This window comes from Corythoichthys intestinalis, chromosome 8 (genome assembly GCF_030265065.1).
Source record: "Corythoichthys intestinalis isolate RoL2023-P3 chromosome 8, ASM3026506v1, whole genome shotgun sequence".
In the NCBI taxonomy this organism is placed as follows: domain Eukaryota; kingdom Metazoa; phylum Chordata; class Actinopteri; order Syngnathiformes; family Syngnathidae; genus Corythoichthys; species Corythoichthys intestinalis.
The window spans coordinates 31,017,232-31,032,819 of NC_080402.1; the positions used below are offsets into that span (position 1 = coordinate 31,017,232).

A 15,588-nucleotide genomic window follows, 5' to 3' on the forward strand; every position below is an offset into this window, starting at 1 on the left:
TTTCTTGTTGCTATGAAAGCGGAAGGACAAAATATGAGAAACAATACAAATTAATGGCAGCTCTCACCTTGCCAAAGACCGATCATAATATTTCTTATTCGCTTGTAACAGTCCGTCTTCAGTCACTTGGCCATGTTTTTATGATCACAGAGATGAACCATGGCCTTATTGTTTTCATCATCCATATATTCTACACCTCATATTTCAGCCTTCTTGTTGATTTTTTCGCCCATAATCACCTCTGTTTCTGTCTTCTCAAGAGGAAATTTGTCTTCTGTGTATGTCTTTACATATTGCCTCTGCCCTGTATTTGCCTGTGGGACACACTGCATACTACAAGCCCACTATCTGATCTGAAGTTTCTGTCCTGACGACTGCAGATATGCAAAAGATACAAAAAATTGAGCAGACCCTTCCAACCCTAAAGGCATTTGTTTGGAACAAGCTAAAGACAAACACACGGACTGAACGGGTGAGATATTTTGATGTTCACAACTACGTACAGCATGTACTAAAGTTGATGTTAATTGGAGCGAAAACACAAATGTGGAGTAACAAGGACGCTGACGTTTTAATGGCATCTGCGTGTAACATCAGGTGTTTTGTCTAATGAGCAAAGTCCTTCACGACTGGCTGGCCACTCCTCACGCTAAACAGCAGCGACGTGGCCTGTTTTCATCCTTATGTTATCTACACGCCCGCTTTTTTTAAACGCCGGAACGTCATCGTTCACCCGCTCTATTTTTAGACATGGTGGCACATGATGTCATCATCGCATTTTGCATGCGTGTGCACTCAAATGTGAGGTTATATGACTTTTTATCACGGATAGAGAGGGATTTTCCGTGTTTGGCTTTTAGGTAGTCAGTAATCGTTGGTTTGTGTGTAAGAATGGAAGTGAATTTTATTGTTGGTTTTCCAAATACTGCCTTACTGATGGATTCCAAGAAAGGACTAATCAACTACCAAGTCTAGGTGTCAAGTCACAACACAACCACCCAACTCCAATATGCAAATAGTAGAGTCCTGTCAATCTAATCCTGATTCCAGTTTCCTTAGCCTGCCCAGTAAAATGCCAATAATAGTGAGAGGCATATAAATTCCTTGATATTGATATGTTGATACTCTCATGATTATCAATTGGGTAGTAATGACAGTCATAAATTCAAAAATTGGGGCAACAACAATTGGAGTTTATAGCATAAAACGATGAGTTACTCCTCCCAAAGGAAACAATATTCATTTGGGTAAATATATATGGTGGAAAACACAGACAAGACTGAAAAAGCAGTTTCTGCACCCCTCTTTATAATAAACTGCTGTATTTTAAGCCAAAAGAACTGTTGTGTTGGATCGAATAATATTTCTATATGCTGCCATAGCAGATTCATGGCGCATTAAGCCCCCAAACTATTTTTAATTTTTCCGTTTTATCCTGGATACCCGTTTACAGACGTTGCGCAACCGCTTTCGTTTCAACCCAGCCATAAAAAGAAGGTAAGAAATTATATTTATTATTCCAAATGTTTGTCATTTTTAGCTTAGAATCATTAATCGATGTCTAATATTTCATTTAAAAAAATGACTTAAAAAAAAATTATTGACTCGCATATTATAAACTTTTAAACAAATTACGACACAATGAAAAAAATGGTGTCTGTAAATAAGTCACTGATATTGACCTCATAACTAAAAAATTCAAACTAACGAAAAAAAAACGTTTAAAAAGGTAAGTATATGAAAAAAACTCGACTACTCCTCGATGTCTGCGATTTCTGCATCGTGACCCTTATTATATCACCATGTTTCACCAATAAAATCCCCCAAAAATTCGGCTATGGCCATTCACAGCTGTGTCTTGACACTCGGTGATACATGCTACATGGAGTTTTTGGATCGAAACAAGGTAAGTACGCGACAATATTCTCGTTAAATTAAAATCATGGCGTCTTTAATTATGCTCTCTCATGCTCTCACCTCCAGTTAGGGTTTCGATGTTTAATTTTTTATTTTATTTTTTGCCTTCCAGTTCAAAATGTTCTTCTCCCAGAAAATTGAGATTTTAAGCTTTCCAATGATGTATCACACATGCATATCGGACAATTTTGAAATTTGGCCAAATTGGGGGTCTCAGAGCGGAACTTCAAGTCACCAGAGTGTTGTCCGCTATATAAATACAGTGGTCCCTCTACATATGAAGATAATTCGTTTTAGGACCTTGTTTGTAAGTCGAAATGGTTGTATGTCGAGCAGGATTTTCCCATTAGAATACATTATAATCAGGAGTGAAAGTGGGCCAGAACGCTCAGGAACGCAGTTCCGGTATAAGATTCAGGACCAGAACATAGTTCCGGTATAAAATTCAGGGCCGGAATGCTGTTCCGGTACAATATGACGGCAACTGCCAAAACACTATTTAAAAAAAAAAAAAAAAAAAGAATGCTAAGCTGCCACACATGCATTTCATCTCCAAGAAGAAAACAATCTACCAACATCAGATTTACATACGGCGCAAAACACTCAGGTGACTTGAAGTTTCGCTCTGAGACCTCCAATCTGGCCAAATTTCAATATTGTCCGATATACACGTGTGGTACATCAATGGAAAGATTAAAATCTCAATTTTCTGGGGAAAGAAGATTTTTGAACAGGAGGGCATTTAAAAACTTTTTTTTTAAACAGCAAAACCCTATCTGGAGGTGAGAGCACACGAGAGCAGAATTACAGACGCCAAGACAGAAAAAAAAAAAGGTTGTTGAATTGATGCGACAAAAAAGTGCAATGCAACATAAAATGGATCAAATCTTTTAGAACAATGAAAGACTTGAGGCTTATTTATCATATTTTGTTTTATTTGCTCTGATGGGGAGGTTCAGAACATCGTAGCTGTCAATGTGCACTTTGGACTTAAATTTGTTCATTTATGTTAGGCTATTTATTCATTTCCTTATGATTTAAAAAAGTCAATGTTTGCGCGATCTTCAAAATTAATTCCATTACACTCTGCATAATATAAGTCATTTGTACTTATTTTTCTGAATGTATGTTACTTATGTCTTTGTTATATATATATATATATAAAAAAGTAAATGTTTACCTTAACTTCAATTTTAATATACATCCTATGTTCTTAAGTAGTTAAAATTGAGATTTGGCATTTAGTATGTGAGGAAATGAGGGAAAATAAAAATTAGGAGCTGGAGGTTGGGGTTATTGCTGTTTTTGTTAACTTTTATTTTGCAAATCATTGAAAAAATAGGAATGAAAATCAGTTTTTGTATGTGTTATAGAAATAACTGTGCTAAAACAGTTTTCTTTGCATTTCAGTAGTTTAAGAGGTTTGACATCCTCCACCCAAAAAAAAATTTTTTTTTTTTAAAAATGAAAGAAAGAAAAGAAAATTTCTGGCTCCGTGGCGACCTTCGCGTCGGGGAGTTCCGGCAAGAAATTCTACCTACTTTCACCCCTGATTATAATTCCATTAATTCGTACCACAGCCCGAAAACCTACACTAAATTCTCAAGAAATATTGATGTTACTATTGCAAATATCAATTACAAAGAGCAAAACAAAAACATTATGAATAGAAATCTGAATAATAGCAATAATAATAATAATTCTGTACCTGTAATAATGTAACAAACCAGGTTCTAATGTGGCAAATGTGTTTGCGTGGTGTACCTGAACGCATCGCGTGGCTGACTTGATAGAGTGAGCCTTTTTAGTTTCACTTTCACTTTGTTTACTTGCTGCGGGGGACACTAGGCACAAGTTGATGGAATAAATTATTAAAAACCTGACGAAGCTGGCGATTTCTTTGGCAATGCTTCCACAATAATTATTGCCACCTTAACTTATAAAGAATGGCGAACGGAGGAGGACCGTCATAGACCGTCTACGGCTGTATTGTTGAGCGAGCCATTTGACATATGCGCACCCCACACTCATATTTTTCAATCATATCTATCTTCATGTCAATGGTAACCTTTTTTCCTTTTTTTACCACCTGCACTAGCATTGTTGGAACCCATGTTGATTTCTCTCACAAGAAAATCTGCCATGCGTCCTTCTTACGGGAAAACAAACTACGGTGCTGTCATAGATTGTTGTATTTAGAGCATGTAATCGGATGTAGAAACAAATGGAGAGTCAAATTTTATGTTGGATTTCGAAAAGATCGTGTGTCGAAGCGATCGTATGTCGAGGTACCACTGTATTTATATATATACTGTATATATATATATATACTGTATATATATATACACACACATATGTACACTTTTTTTTGTTTTTAAATAGTGATAATTTATCCATAGACGACTAAGCGAATCATTTCACACTAAAAAGTATAAGTAGTTTGGAGAAGGAAAAAAATCCAACATTTTTCCTCCATACTATGATAAACAATTGTGATTATAATGTTATCAAAATAATCAAAATTATTATCAGTTTGGCCATCGTCACGCAGCCCTAGTCATGTGTGAGCTGTGGCCTAATGAGTTCAAGCACTATATAAAATGAATGTCTGGAGGGTTCATAGCCTATCATTAATCATTTTTTTTCTTAATAAGAAAGAGAACAAATATGACATGTCATGCCTGTAGTGGGCTGGAGAGGATTGAGATAATAGCCGAGCAAAAAGTTTTCAAGTGGGGATGAATGAAACTTTTGCTGGGATGTTAACCATCTCCAGCAGGCCTCAACACAATGAGTTTTCTGAACCCACAAACTGATAAGAGCAGTTTAATCCTGGTGGATGAGCTCGAGCCAAAGAGGTTAAGGTGATAGAAAGAATTATACGACCCTGCTAAGCTTTGGCAGCTTGACTCGAGATACTGAATCAAATCGCAGGGAGTTAAACTCTTGCGTGCGGGCAAAGTAAGGCCAAGGCGTGAGTCACGCTCAACAGAATGCAGACATTGAAGAAGAGAACGAAAGGGCTGTATTGAATCCCCTTTGTCTGCTACCGTTCAATGGGAGCCAATGAAGGGAGCATGGTGAAAGGCTTACTTGAATTTGCATGTTATTCTTCCACATGGGAGTTTATTTCATCAAATTGAATGGGGGAGGCCTTGAGTAGACCTTACATGTACAAACCCATTTGAAATACAGTGGTGCTTTGACATAAGAGTTTCATTTTGTTTCTTGTGTCACATAAACATGGTACGCTTCAGCACATTTTTACACCTGATATGATTTGGTGCTGCTACATTGGTTAGAAAAACATGTGTTAGGAATTGTTTCTACAAACTAACATACTTACCATGCATTCTATATAGAGTATATATGTTATATACAATAATCCCTCATTGTGAATGGGGACCAGAACCAACTGGGTAAAATGAAAAACTATGAAGTAGTGTCACTCCCCCTCCCCGCATTTTTTAACATTCATTTTTCTCTGTGTATTTACTGAATATTATCAATACGTGGATATAAACCCCTATAAATGCATATGTTATCATTACAACATTAAAAAAAAATAAAGAACAGTTTGAAACATGTTAATATATACAGTATAACATACATAAAATAATGTATGACTAATACATACATTTATTTCCTCTCATATGATATGTGTGTGTGTGTGTGTGTACATACATACAAAAATACATACGTAGATGTAAAAAAAAAAAAAAGTCTACAGAAATATATTTTTAGAACTCTTATTCTTATAACAAGATAGTTAAACAAGATCCACGATGCACTGAGGGAGCTGAAGTTCAGCTGCGAAGTTGCGAGGGATCACTGTATATATAATGCGAACTTCACGTAAAATGTTTTAAAGTTTTATGAAACTAGGAAAGAAACTACATACATTTGGGAAATTATCCTTAATTTTAATTAGTCTGAATTTGGCCTGTAAAATAATCTAATCATATCATATATTATTATTATAAAATTTCCATTTTAAATCATTTATGTATACAGTATGATTAATCATAGCTAGTATTTTAACAATTATTACTTGACATCGCTATAATAAATGATGCATTTACTAGAGATGTCCCGATCCGATATTTGGATTGGATTGGACGACGATATAGGCAAAAAAAAAATGTGCATCATATCGGATTGGCCAACAAGGAAAAATTCCGATCCAGACTTCCGATCCAGTTTTTTTCTAGACCGGTCCGGGTTTTCCAGCGCACCGATTTACATAATCCATTCCAGTTTTTGCTTTGGTTTCCCTAAAATCCGGTCCGCATTTTACGGCACACCTTCAACACACTACAATTACATTACCGTCTCCCAATTTACCGAGAGACTTTATCGGTAAAAATGTCAGCTGTGTGGGATCATTTCACCTTAAAGGACGACAAAGACATATGCCACAATAAAGTCAAGCATTGTGGTAAAGCTGTAAGAAGTTTTAGTACAACCAACCTAATCAAGCATTTAGCGAAATACCACCACAAACAATATAAGAAGTATGTTAAGAAAACCGAAGACAAAAAGAAAGGTCCTACGCAACTAACACTGGCAGAAACTTTTGCTATGCGTGACAAACTGGCACTTGACAGTCCCAAAGCCCAGGGAATAACAAGAGTCATTGCAGAAGAATTCATTCTGGATGACGAGCCATTATCTCTCGTGAGTAAAGACGCACCATCCAACACTTAGAACCACGGTACAACATGCCCAGCTGTCATTACATCCTTGAGCGATTCGGTCATGGAAGATTCGAGAACGATTCACAAACATCCAAATTCCGATTATTGAAGTATGTCAAGTAAAGCGGAACTAATACACAGCGCGGTCTTCGGGACGCAATGAGAAACTGACCGCATTGCGTCCCGAGAGTAAACATCATGCTTGTCATAGACCCGGGTAATGCCAATGCTCAACTCACGGTTTTAGCTCAACTCATGCCGCTGGATAAAAAACACAAGAATACCTGACTGCTGCTGACAGCCGCTACAAACTAAGTCAACATCGTTTTACTGTCGATAATAGATATCATATGTATATAGAACTAGATGCAAAATGACACTCGACGGCGTTAGCGACATTGAAGTATTGAAAACTAGTTGCGTTAGTAAACAGCTGCCATCTTAAAGCAGGAGGCTTCCCTAGTAGGCTGTTGTGAACCTCCCAAGCGAACCTAATTAACTTTTTATCTAAAATACTCCTAAATCGGCAAAATCATGACTTGAATCTATCTTCAAAACAGTTTTTAAAATTTCACATGTCGAAAGTAGACAGAAGGGAAATTATGGAATAACGGGAGCAATTTTAAATACTTTAACAGTTGATTCGCAAAATTAAATGAATTGAATGTAGTTTAAAGCTGCTGATACAGAATGGGGACTTGAGTATTTTATTTCCGGTTTTAAAATGTTAACTTGATACTGAAATAGTCGTTTATTTAAACCTGAGAGGCTTTTTATACAATTTTTGCAACTAATGCACGAAACATTAAAAGCATCTAATAGCTTGGGGGTTTGTGTGATTTTCCACTAAGGTTGTTTGTGTGTTTAGCTTTTTTAAGACAGTTTACAATATTATTTGCACGTTTTACTGACTGACTATGCCATTTGTGTTTGTTATTTTTAATGTTTTGTGTTTGTCACTGAATAAACAGGTCAGTTTCTTGTTACCAACCGTTGTGCGTTATTCAAACTCACCTAATTCAGCTGGCTAGTTGTTATCAAGAGTACTAAAACCTTTTTCAACATGAGTGAGAACTAAGTAAGGAGGCTAACTTTAAACTTTAACACATGATCAGATAGGCCGGTATCGGTATCGGCCAGTATCAGTATCGGATCGGAAGTGCAAAACAATATCGGTATCGGATCAGAAGTGCAAAAACCTGGATCGGGACATCCCTAGCATTTACTAAAGGACAGATGTACCTAAAGTTGCGGCCAGTTTGTGTAATGATATGTTATCTTCTAGATGACCCAAGCCATAGTCTAACAGTGATGACGTTAACTTTAAGTGAATTCACCAAATATCATTTCATTGTCACATCATTTTGCTCCAGTGTTCACTTGAACTTGCAGGTCAACATCAAAAATACTCCTCTGCAAAGTGGAATTAATCTCTATAACACGCTCCTCCAGGCAAAAGTCCAACACAAAGGAGTGTATTGAAAGCTGAGGACAAGCCATGAAAAGATATAACACAGTGGATTGTGATCTCTCATGCGTGGGAAGTTAAAACAGAGGAGGGAAAAAAATTATAAAAGATACACAGTGCATTCACTCGACAAGTATCCCTGTTTATTAGGGTCAGTGCAATTGAAAGTGCAGAAAAGCACGAGTCCATTTAGTTCGTTAGGTCATACGCTGTATTGCCATCATCATCCTCCCAAAACAACACATTGCAGCACATTTTGATAGGTTGTTGAGAAAAGCAAGTATAAAGATCGGGGAATTATACATGGAGAGGTTAGCTACAAATAAAAAGAGGATTACAATTTACATAGATTAAGATTTGTTTGATTAGCACAATTTTGACTTAAACGGACAGGACCGAAGTTATGTAGAGTACTTACTTAAATCCTGCCTAGCAACAATAGATGCTATGAAGGTCTCACGAAAAAAAAAATCAAGACAATTATTTTACTGAATATATTTAACAAACTTTTTCAAGTTTTTAAAGGTTTGTCTTCTGAAATATAGGTTTATTAAGTGAATATGGTTTGTGAAGAAAAAATGTACAGAGAATGGATGGATGCATTTACAAGAGCTGAATAAAAAAGTACACAAATCTTTTCCAATCAATACACAGAATTGCATTGAAACATAAAAATGATTTAAATAAAACATTTATCTTCATTAATTCCACACAGTTTTAAATGCTGTTAAACAACATTATTCTCAGAAAGAGGTGTTAGATTTATTAAACTAATAATATTTCTTGAAATTATCACAAGTGTAAAATTGGTTTTGTAAACTCAACTTTATAGTGTACTCGAAAATAGATATAATTAAACAATTAAGAAATAAAACAAATGAAGAATTAAAATAGGAATATTTTAAATTTTTATAAAATCATATATTTCTGGAAAAATTCAAGTTCAATAACACTGACAAACACCTGCAATGCCTTAAAATATTTGGTAAAATTATTTATAAATCCAACACATCTAAAAATTGACAAGTCAAACAATTATACTTTTTGTCAATAAAATTTAATAACAAAGCATTTTAAAATAAAAACAATAGAATTATTAATGTGATAACCTCAATTGAATTCAAAAAAATGATTTGATATAAATGAACATTATGGGTTTTTTTTGGTTTTTTTTTTATATGCCAAAGGTCATACAAATTAGACTTAACAAATCAGAAAAGCTAATTTTCTAACTGTAAAATTGGTGAAAGATCCATCTTGAAAGAGCACTGGACGCCTGCAGGTCAAGATGCTGACATCCAACCTGGTGGAGGCCTGGCAGGACTTCACAGTGAGTGTGTGACCTCTGGTCTCATGATTTCTCTTTGCCATGATCAAGCACATGATCCCAGCGATCAAAGTGCACCTCAAAGTTAACGCAAGCACTTTTTGGTAGTTCTTCTTCTTCTTTAAGCCGACAGCGAGTAAGTGCCCTTAAACCGAATCCCAGAAGTCCTCACCTCGCTGACATTTATGTTCTCAAAAAAATCGAGAAGAATCCTTGAGGCTCAGCACCGCTGCCTTGTATTTGCATGTGACTACACACCAAACGTGAGTGAATGAGTAATATTCTCTGGGCCTGGCCTTCTCGGTGACCTCTTTGCGTCACAGAATCTGCTTGTGCCCATTTCAGCTGGAGTGACATATATTTCGTCTCCTAGGAGTCTTTCCTGTGTGTTCCCAAATGTTGGAAGCACAACACGCAGATGGGACCCAGAAGAGAAGTTGTTGTGTAACATATGCACGTGTGGAAAGGGGCTTGGAAATCTGCTTTAAAATACTTCCTAATAATGATTTACATTGCTCTAACTTGCGACAGAACCACATCATTTTGCCGTAGTATTTTTCCTGAGCATGTCCGGCATGAGCCAGGGGTCGAACCTGTGTTTTGAGAGCCGCGTGCGGCTCTTTAGCGCCGCCCTAGTGGCTCCCTGGAGCGCTTCAAAAATGTTTGAAAATGGAAAACGATGAGGAAGGGAAATATATTTTTGTTTTAACATGGTTTCTGTAGGAATACAAAGATGACACAAACAATCTTAACGTTTTCCAATGCTGTAAAAATGTGTACAATAGTTATTACATTTCAACATTTCTATCAATGAAGATTTGCGTCATAGCCTGCGACGCACGTTTCTATCAGCAGGGCGGCTGTTGTAAACAAAACGGCGACCATATAATGGGGCATGGATTCCAAAGAGGAAAAGAGAAAAAAAAACTGAGGAGAACAGAGGATTCAACATTTCTTGGCCGAATCAGTTGCATTCATTGCCAATGCCGAAGGATTTTCTGAATGTTTGCTCTTTAGCGAGAAGTTGGCAAATCACAAACGGAGTAATGTGGACAGACATTTGCAGGGAAGGCATACTACTTTTGCAGCCGAGTACCCAATAAATGTGATTGCATTAATTCTGAACAAAATAAGAGGAGTGCAAAAATAGATTTAAAAAGTGGATTGAATCTCCAAACTGCGAGTTTTGTTGCAACACATGATAAATAAAGCGTGGACACGGATGGTGACTGATAAATGAAGAAGTCATTCATCAACATATCAGAAAACCTATTTGCAGACTTCAAAACCAAAACAGAGATAGTACAGAAAATCAAATACATGCCTCTCGCACTAAGACAGTGAAGGAAAGGGCCATAAAAGTGGCAGGCAACTTCACCAATCAGCAAATCAAGGACATTAATTCAGCCGCAGCATACTCTGTGATGAGTCGCGTGATGTGATCAATATTGAACATCCATCGCTTTTATGCAGGTACGTGAACTCCATTATATACTTTAGCTTTTCAGAAGGGTGCCGCTTATTTTTTTTATAAATGCAGGCTGCGTTTCGTTGCACTATGTTTGTTGCCTTGATAATGGGCACATTACGCTCATTCTATTTTGTTGTTTTTTCAAATCTTCAAAATACAAATGACATCGAAATTCGGATTTCTTTATTGCATTACTTTAATTTTATCAAAGCAATTAAACATAATTCATTAATATTGTAATGACGTTAAACCTGAGGCAGTATCGGACAACAACAAGTAGTCACGTGGTACGTCATTCTCTGTAGAATGCACTGCAAGGAAAATAAACATTTAATCATGAAGGCTCATTATGTATCTATAGCCAACTTAGTCATTTTGATAGTAGGCTAATATAGCTAATATAGATACATACAACATGTGTTGCCTTCATTATAATGCTTATGGTAAGGCTTTTAATTTTTTGCGGCTCCAGACATATTTGTTTTTTGTTATTTTGGCCTAATATGGCTCTTTCAACATTTTGGGTTGCCAACCCCTGATATAAGCAGGAAATTTAAGTGATGATTTGCAATGAACCATATTGAGTCATATATCCAATAAATACCCTTGATGAAATCTTTCCAGTAATGAAACAGTTTCACAATACCCTCATTCAGTTATGTCATCTCAAATCATGATGCATTTGTTTAATTAAAAAACAAAAAACAATGTCAATACATCATTACAAGTATTACACCGTCCTAAAGTCCTTAAAGACTATACAAATTTGTAGTTATGTTTTGAATATGCCCTCTTATGATGATATAGTTAAAAAAAACAAAAACAAAAAAAAAAACATTTTTCTTCAAAATTTCAATGTGCTCCACTAATTGCTCATTCGCTGCCATTGACGTCAATAGACATCCTATCCATGGATTGGACCTCTATTGTCGTCAATGGAAACTAATGAGTCAAGTCATTCTTTGCCAGCCCTCCTAACTAAAATGGAGTGAACCTCTATCACTATCAATGGCAGTGAATGTACTAGATGAAAACTCATTTCACAACTATTTAATGTCATATGACAAAGCAAACCCTTTGATGAGAGCTTTCGATATCTACACTATTGGCCAAAAATATTGGCACCCCTGCAATTCTGTCAGATAATGCTAAATTTCTCCCAGAAAATGATTGCAATTACAAAATGCTTTGATAGTAATATCTTCATTTATTTTGCTTGCAATGAAAAAAAAAAAACATAAGAGAATGGGAAAAACAAAAAAATTAAATCATTATCATTTAACACAAAACTCCAAAAATGGGCTAGACAAAAGTATTGGCACCCTTTGAAAAATCATGTGATGCTTCTCCAATTTGTCTAATTAACAGCACCTGTTACTTACCTGTGGCACATGCCAGGTGGTGGCAATAACTAAATCACACGTGCAGCCAGTTAAAATGGATCAAAGTTGACTCAACCTTTGTCATGTGTTCTTTTGTGTACCGCATTGAGCATGGAGAAAAGAAAAGACCAAAGAACTGTCTGAGGACTTGAAAAGCAAAATTGTGAGGAAGCATGGGCAATCTCAAGGCTACAAGTCCATCTCCGAAGACCTGAATGTTCCTGTCTACCGTGCGAATTGCCATCAATAAGTGTAAAGCCCATGGCACTGTGGCTAACCTCCCGAAATGTGGACTGACAAGAAAAATTGACGAGAGATTTCAACGAAAGATTGAAATTCAGCATTATTGCAGGGGTGCCAATACTTTTGACCAGCAGTGTATGCATATTCGTTATGCTGTCACATGATGATGTAATCACCAAATAAAAATCTATTTTTGATTGAATAGGAAACGCCATTCCGCTACTGATATAAAGCAGTGTTTTTCAATGTCTTTAACCGCATCAGGGCCGAGCATCTCACTGACAATGGCTTTGCAGGCACTTTTTGGCTCTAGCAACAAGTTCAGCAACAAGGTTATCAGCTTTGAGGGCTTTCTCATTTACCTTTGTAGTTTTTCTCAAAAAAGTTCCCTGTCTTTCAGTGATTTCACGAAGGCGAACAAAATAGTCCATCGACTTGTTTCAAAGCAACAGTGTTTCGTTTGCAGATGACGTTTAAGCTTGCTTGGCACCAAGGTGCTGTTGGATAGCGTTCAAGAACTACCAGTACACAGATTTCTAGCCATCAGCCACCTTGCTGTCCTCAAGAATGTGTTGGAGTAAAAGTGTCGATATACACTAAAGCAGGGGTCAGCAACCCTGGTCCTCGAGTGCCACTATCCAGCTTGTTTTCCATGTCTCCCCCCTTTGACACACCTGAATCAAATGATCAGCTCATCAGCAAGCTCAGCAGGAACCTGATAACAATCATGATTATTTGATTCAGGTGTGTTAAAGGAGGGAGACATGGAAAACAAGCTGGATAGTGGCACTCGAGGACCAGGGTTGCTGACCTCGGCACTAAAGCGTCCTTTCCATTTTATCCATATGTGACGACGGTCAATCTTCCGCCTGTGTTTTATTCCAACACATTGTCGCGGCCATCAAGGTGGCTGATGGCTAGAAATCTGAGCACTTCTTGAACGCAACACGAGAAATGCCTTGCTCATCTGCACACGACCAAGAACTTTCTACTTACGTACTCCTGCCTTCATATTGCAACTCCTCCCGATGACGTTAAAAAAAAAAAAATAAATAAAATAAAAAAGCGACACTGGATAATTTCTCGTGCCACACCGGTTGAAAAACACCGATTTAAAGTACATCCATCATAAAGGTTAAAAACTAAAAACAACAACAGTTAGTTCAACAAATAAAGAAAGAAAAGAGAAAAATTGCACTGTCAATATATCCTAATTTGATGACGAAAACACGATTTGGTGCAAAATCTATTAATTCAGATAAGACTTTTTTTTTTCTTGATCATCTTTAAAACTAAGGGGGAAAAGTATGTTAAGTGACTCGTATCTCCTCAAGATACCAATGTATATTACAATTGGTGTTACTTTTGACAGTGTAACCCTTTTTTGCTTACATATTTACAAATCACTAGAAAATCAATGGTGTTCACAGCAAAATTATTTGACTGCACAGTTTTTTAAAAGCCAAATGAGAGGAAATATTCAAAGCCGAGTGCAAATATAAATAATTGAAAACATTATTTATACATTACTAGAATAAAGTATGACGTATCATGAGACAGTTTTATTGCTTATTAGAACAGGATAACCTGAAATCTTTTACCATGAATGCTGTCTTGTGTACCTGATAAAGTGTTTGCTGACTGTGACTGTCTATACACAGCTTAATATTTATATAAATAAATAAAACAAACTCAGAGTACTGTGAGTGCACAATGGGAGCAGAGCCCAGAGGGATCCAGTGCATCCACACACGAAAAAAGGTCATGCTAAAAAGGACATCTGAGTTGAACATCTGACTTTAAAAGCCAGGGGACCCAGAGGTGCACCCTTGGGTGCTTCATTATGCTCAACTGCACTTAAAATGGCCCAAAAGTGAGACACTAAAATTAGCCTTTCCTAAACTAACATCTATAGTATTTGATAAGATAAAAACAAAAAATAATCACCACAAATATAATCAGTAGTTTACACTTTAAATGTCCTTACCTGGATTTGGCGTTTTCTTCATGATGCCCGTGTCGGCTTGCACGCGTGAAGCAGAGGAACAGATCGTGTTCACTTTCCACACACTTTAAGGTCTAATTAGAGCGTGACTCTGTGGCACACGGGATGCGTGGCGTGATTGGCTGCGCAGTGAGGATGCTGAGATGCAAGGAAGCAAGCGTCTATTAAAGGGAGGGGGTGGGTGGGGAATCCCCCCAATGACGTATACATTGAGAGGAGGGTTTTTATTTTGAAAACCTGCACAAGACTACACTACAATGGTGCCTCCTTGGCAGCATGGGACATTTTCTGCAAAATTGACCTTAACCAAAAAAAAAAAAAAAAAAAAGATGTCTAAAAACATACAGATGACATTTTAAAAGATGTATTTTTCATCACACATTTTAATTGGCTGCCTTTTACGACAATGAACGCCCAATCCATTTGGATGGCATAAAATTACATCGTTTCCAGTGCCACTGCCAGTGATTGATTACTGTGAGCTCCTCAATTCAAATGGATTAGACGTCTTTTGACGTCAAAGGCAGCTACTGAGTTGTGATGCCCACCTCGGCCACTTGGGGGCAGTTTAAGACAGAACTTGCCGTTTTTAATCAATACTAGAATCACCAAAAGACACCCCTTTCGATTCTTTTTCGAACGTTTTTTTTCATATATAGACGTTTACATAATTTAAATATCATTAGTACCGGTAATTACTACAATTGTCTTCTTGAGTAAAACGTCTGAATGTCCATCCATAAGATTCTAATCGTTGAAAGGTATTTTGGCCCATTCTTTTCAATTAAAGTGAGCCCTTAATTTTTTTTTTATAGAGTATAATGAATAACGATTGTGGTAGCCACTCCATAACTTTTTTCCTCTTCCATTTTCTCCTGATTTGGGCCTCTCCATGAAAGTGATTGATTTTAAGGCTCCATTTTAAAAAATGCAGTATTATCCAACACAACACACTTCGTACACCAATGAGTTTGAATATTCATTCGTGAACATGTCAAAAAAATGTTTTTGAAATTACCTTTTGAGGTTGTTCCCAGAAAGGAGACGAAAGAAACCAATCAAACAGCTGAATACAATT

General features: G+C 36.7%; 1 protein-coding gene across 1 annotated transcript in view; it reads right to left on the minus strand.

The window, feature by feature from the left end:
* septin9b (septin 9b) overlaps positions 1–15,588 on the minus strand; it is a 152,398-nt gene extending 136,810 nt beyond the window's left edge. Inside the window, exons 1-2 of the mRNA XM_057842948.1 lie at positions 15,529–15,588; positions 14,493–14,648 (exon numbers count right to left, since the gene is read on the minus strand). Of these exons, the coding sequence (XP_057698931.1) occupies positions 14,493–14,514 (22 nt within the window). The 5' untranslated portion in view covers positions 14,515–14,648; positions 15,529–15,588. The remainder of the gene's footprint in view (positions 1–14,492; positions 14,649–15,528) is intronic.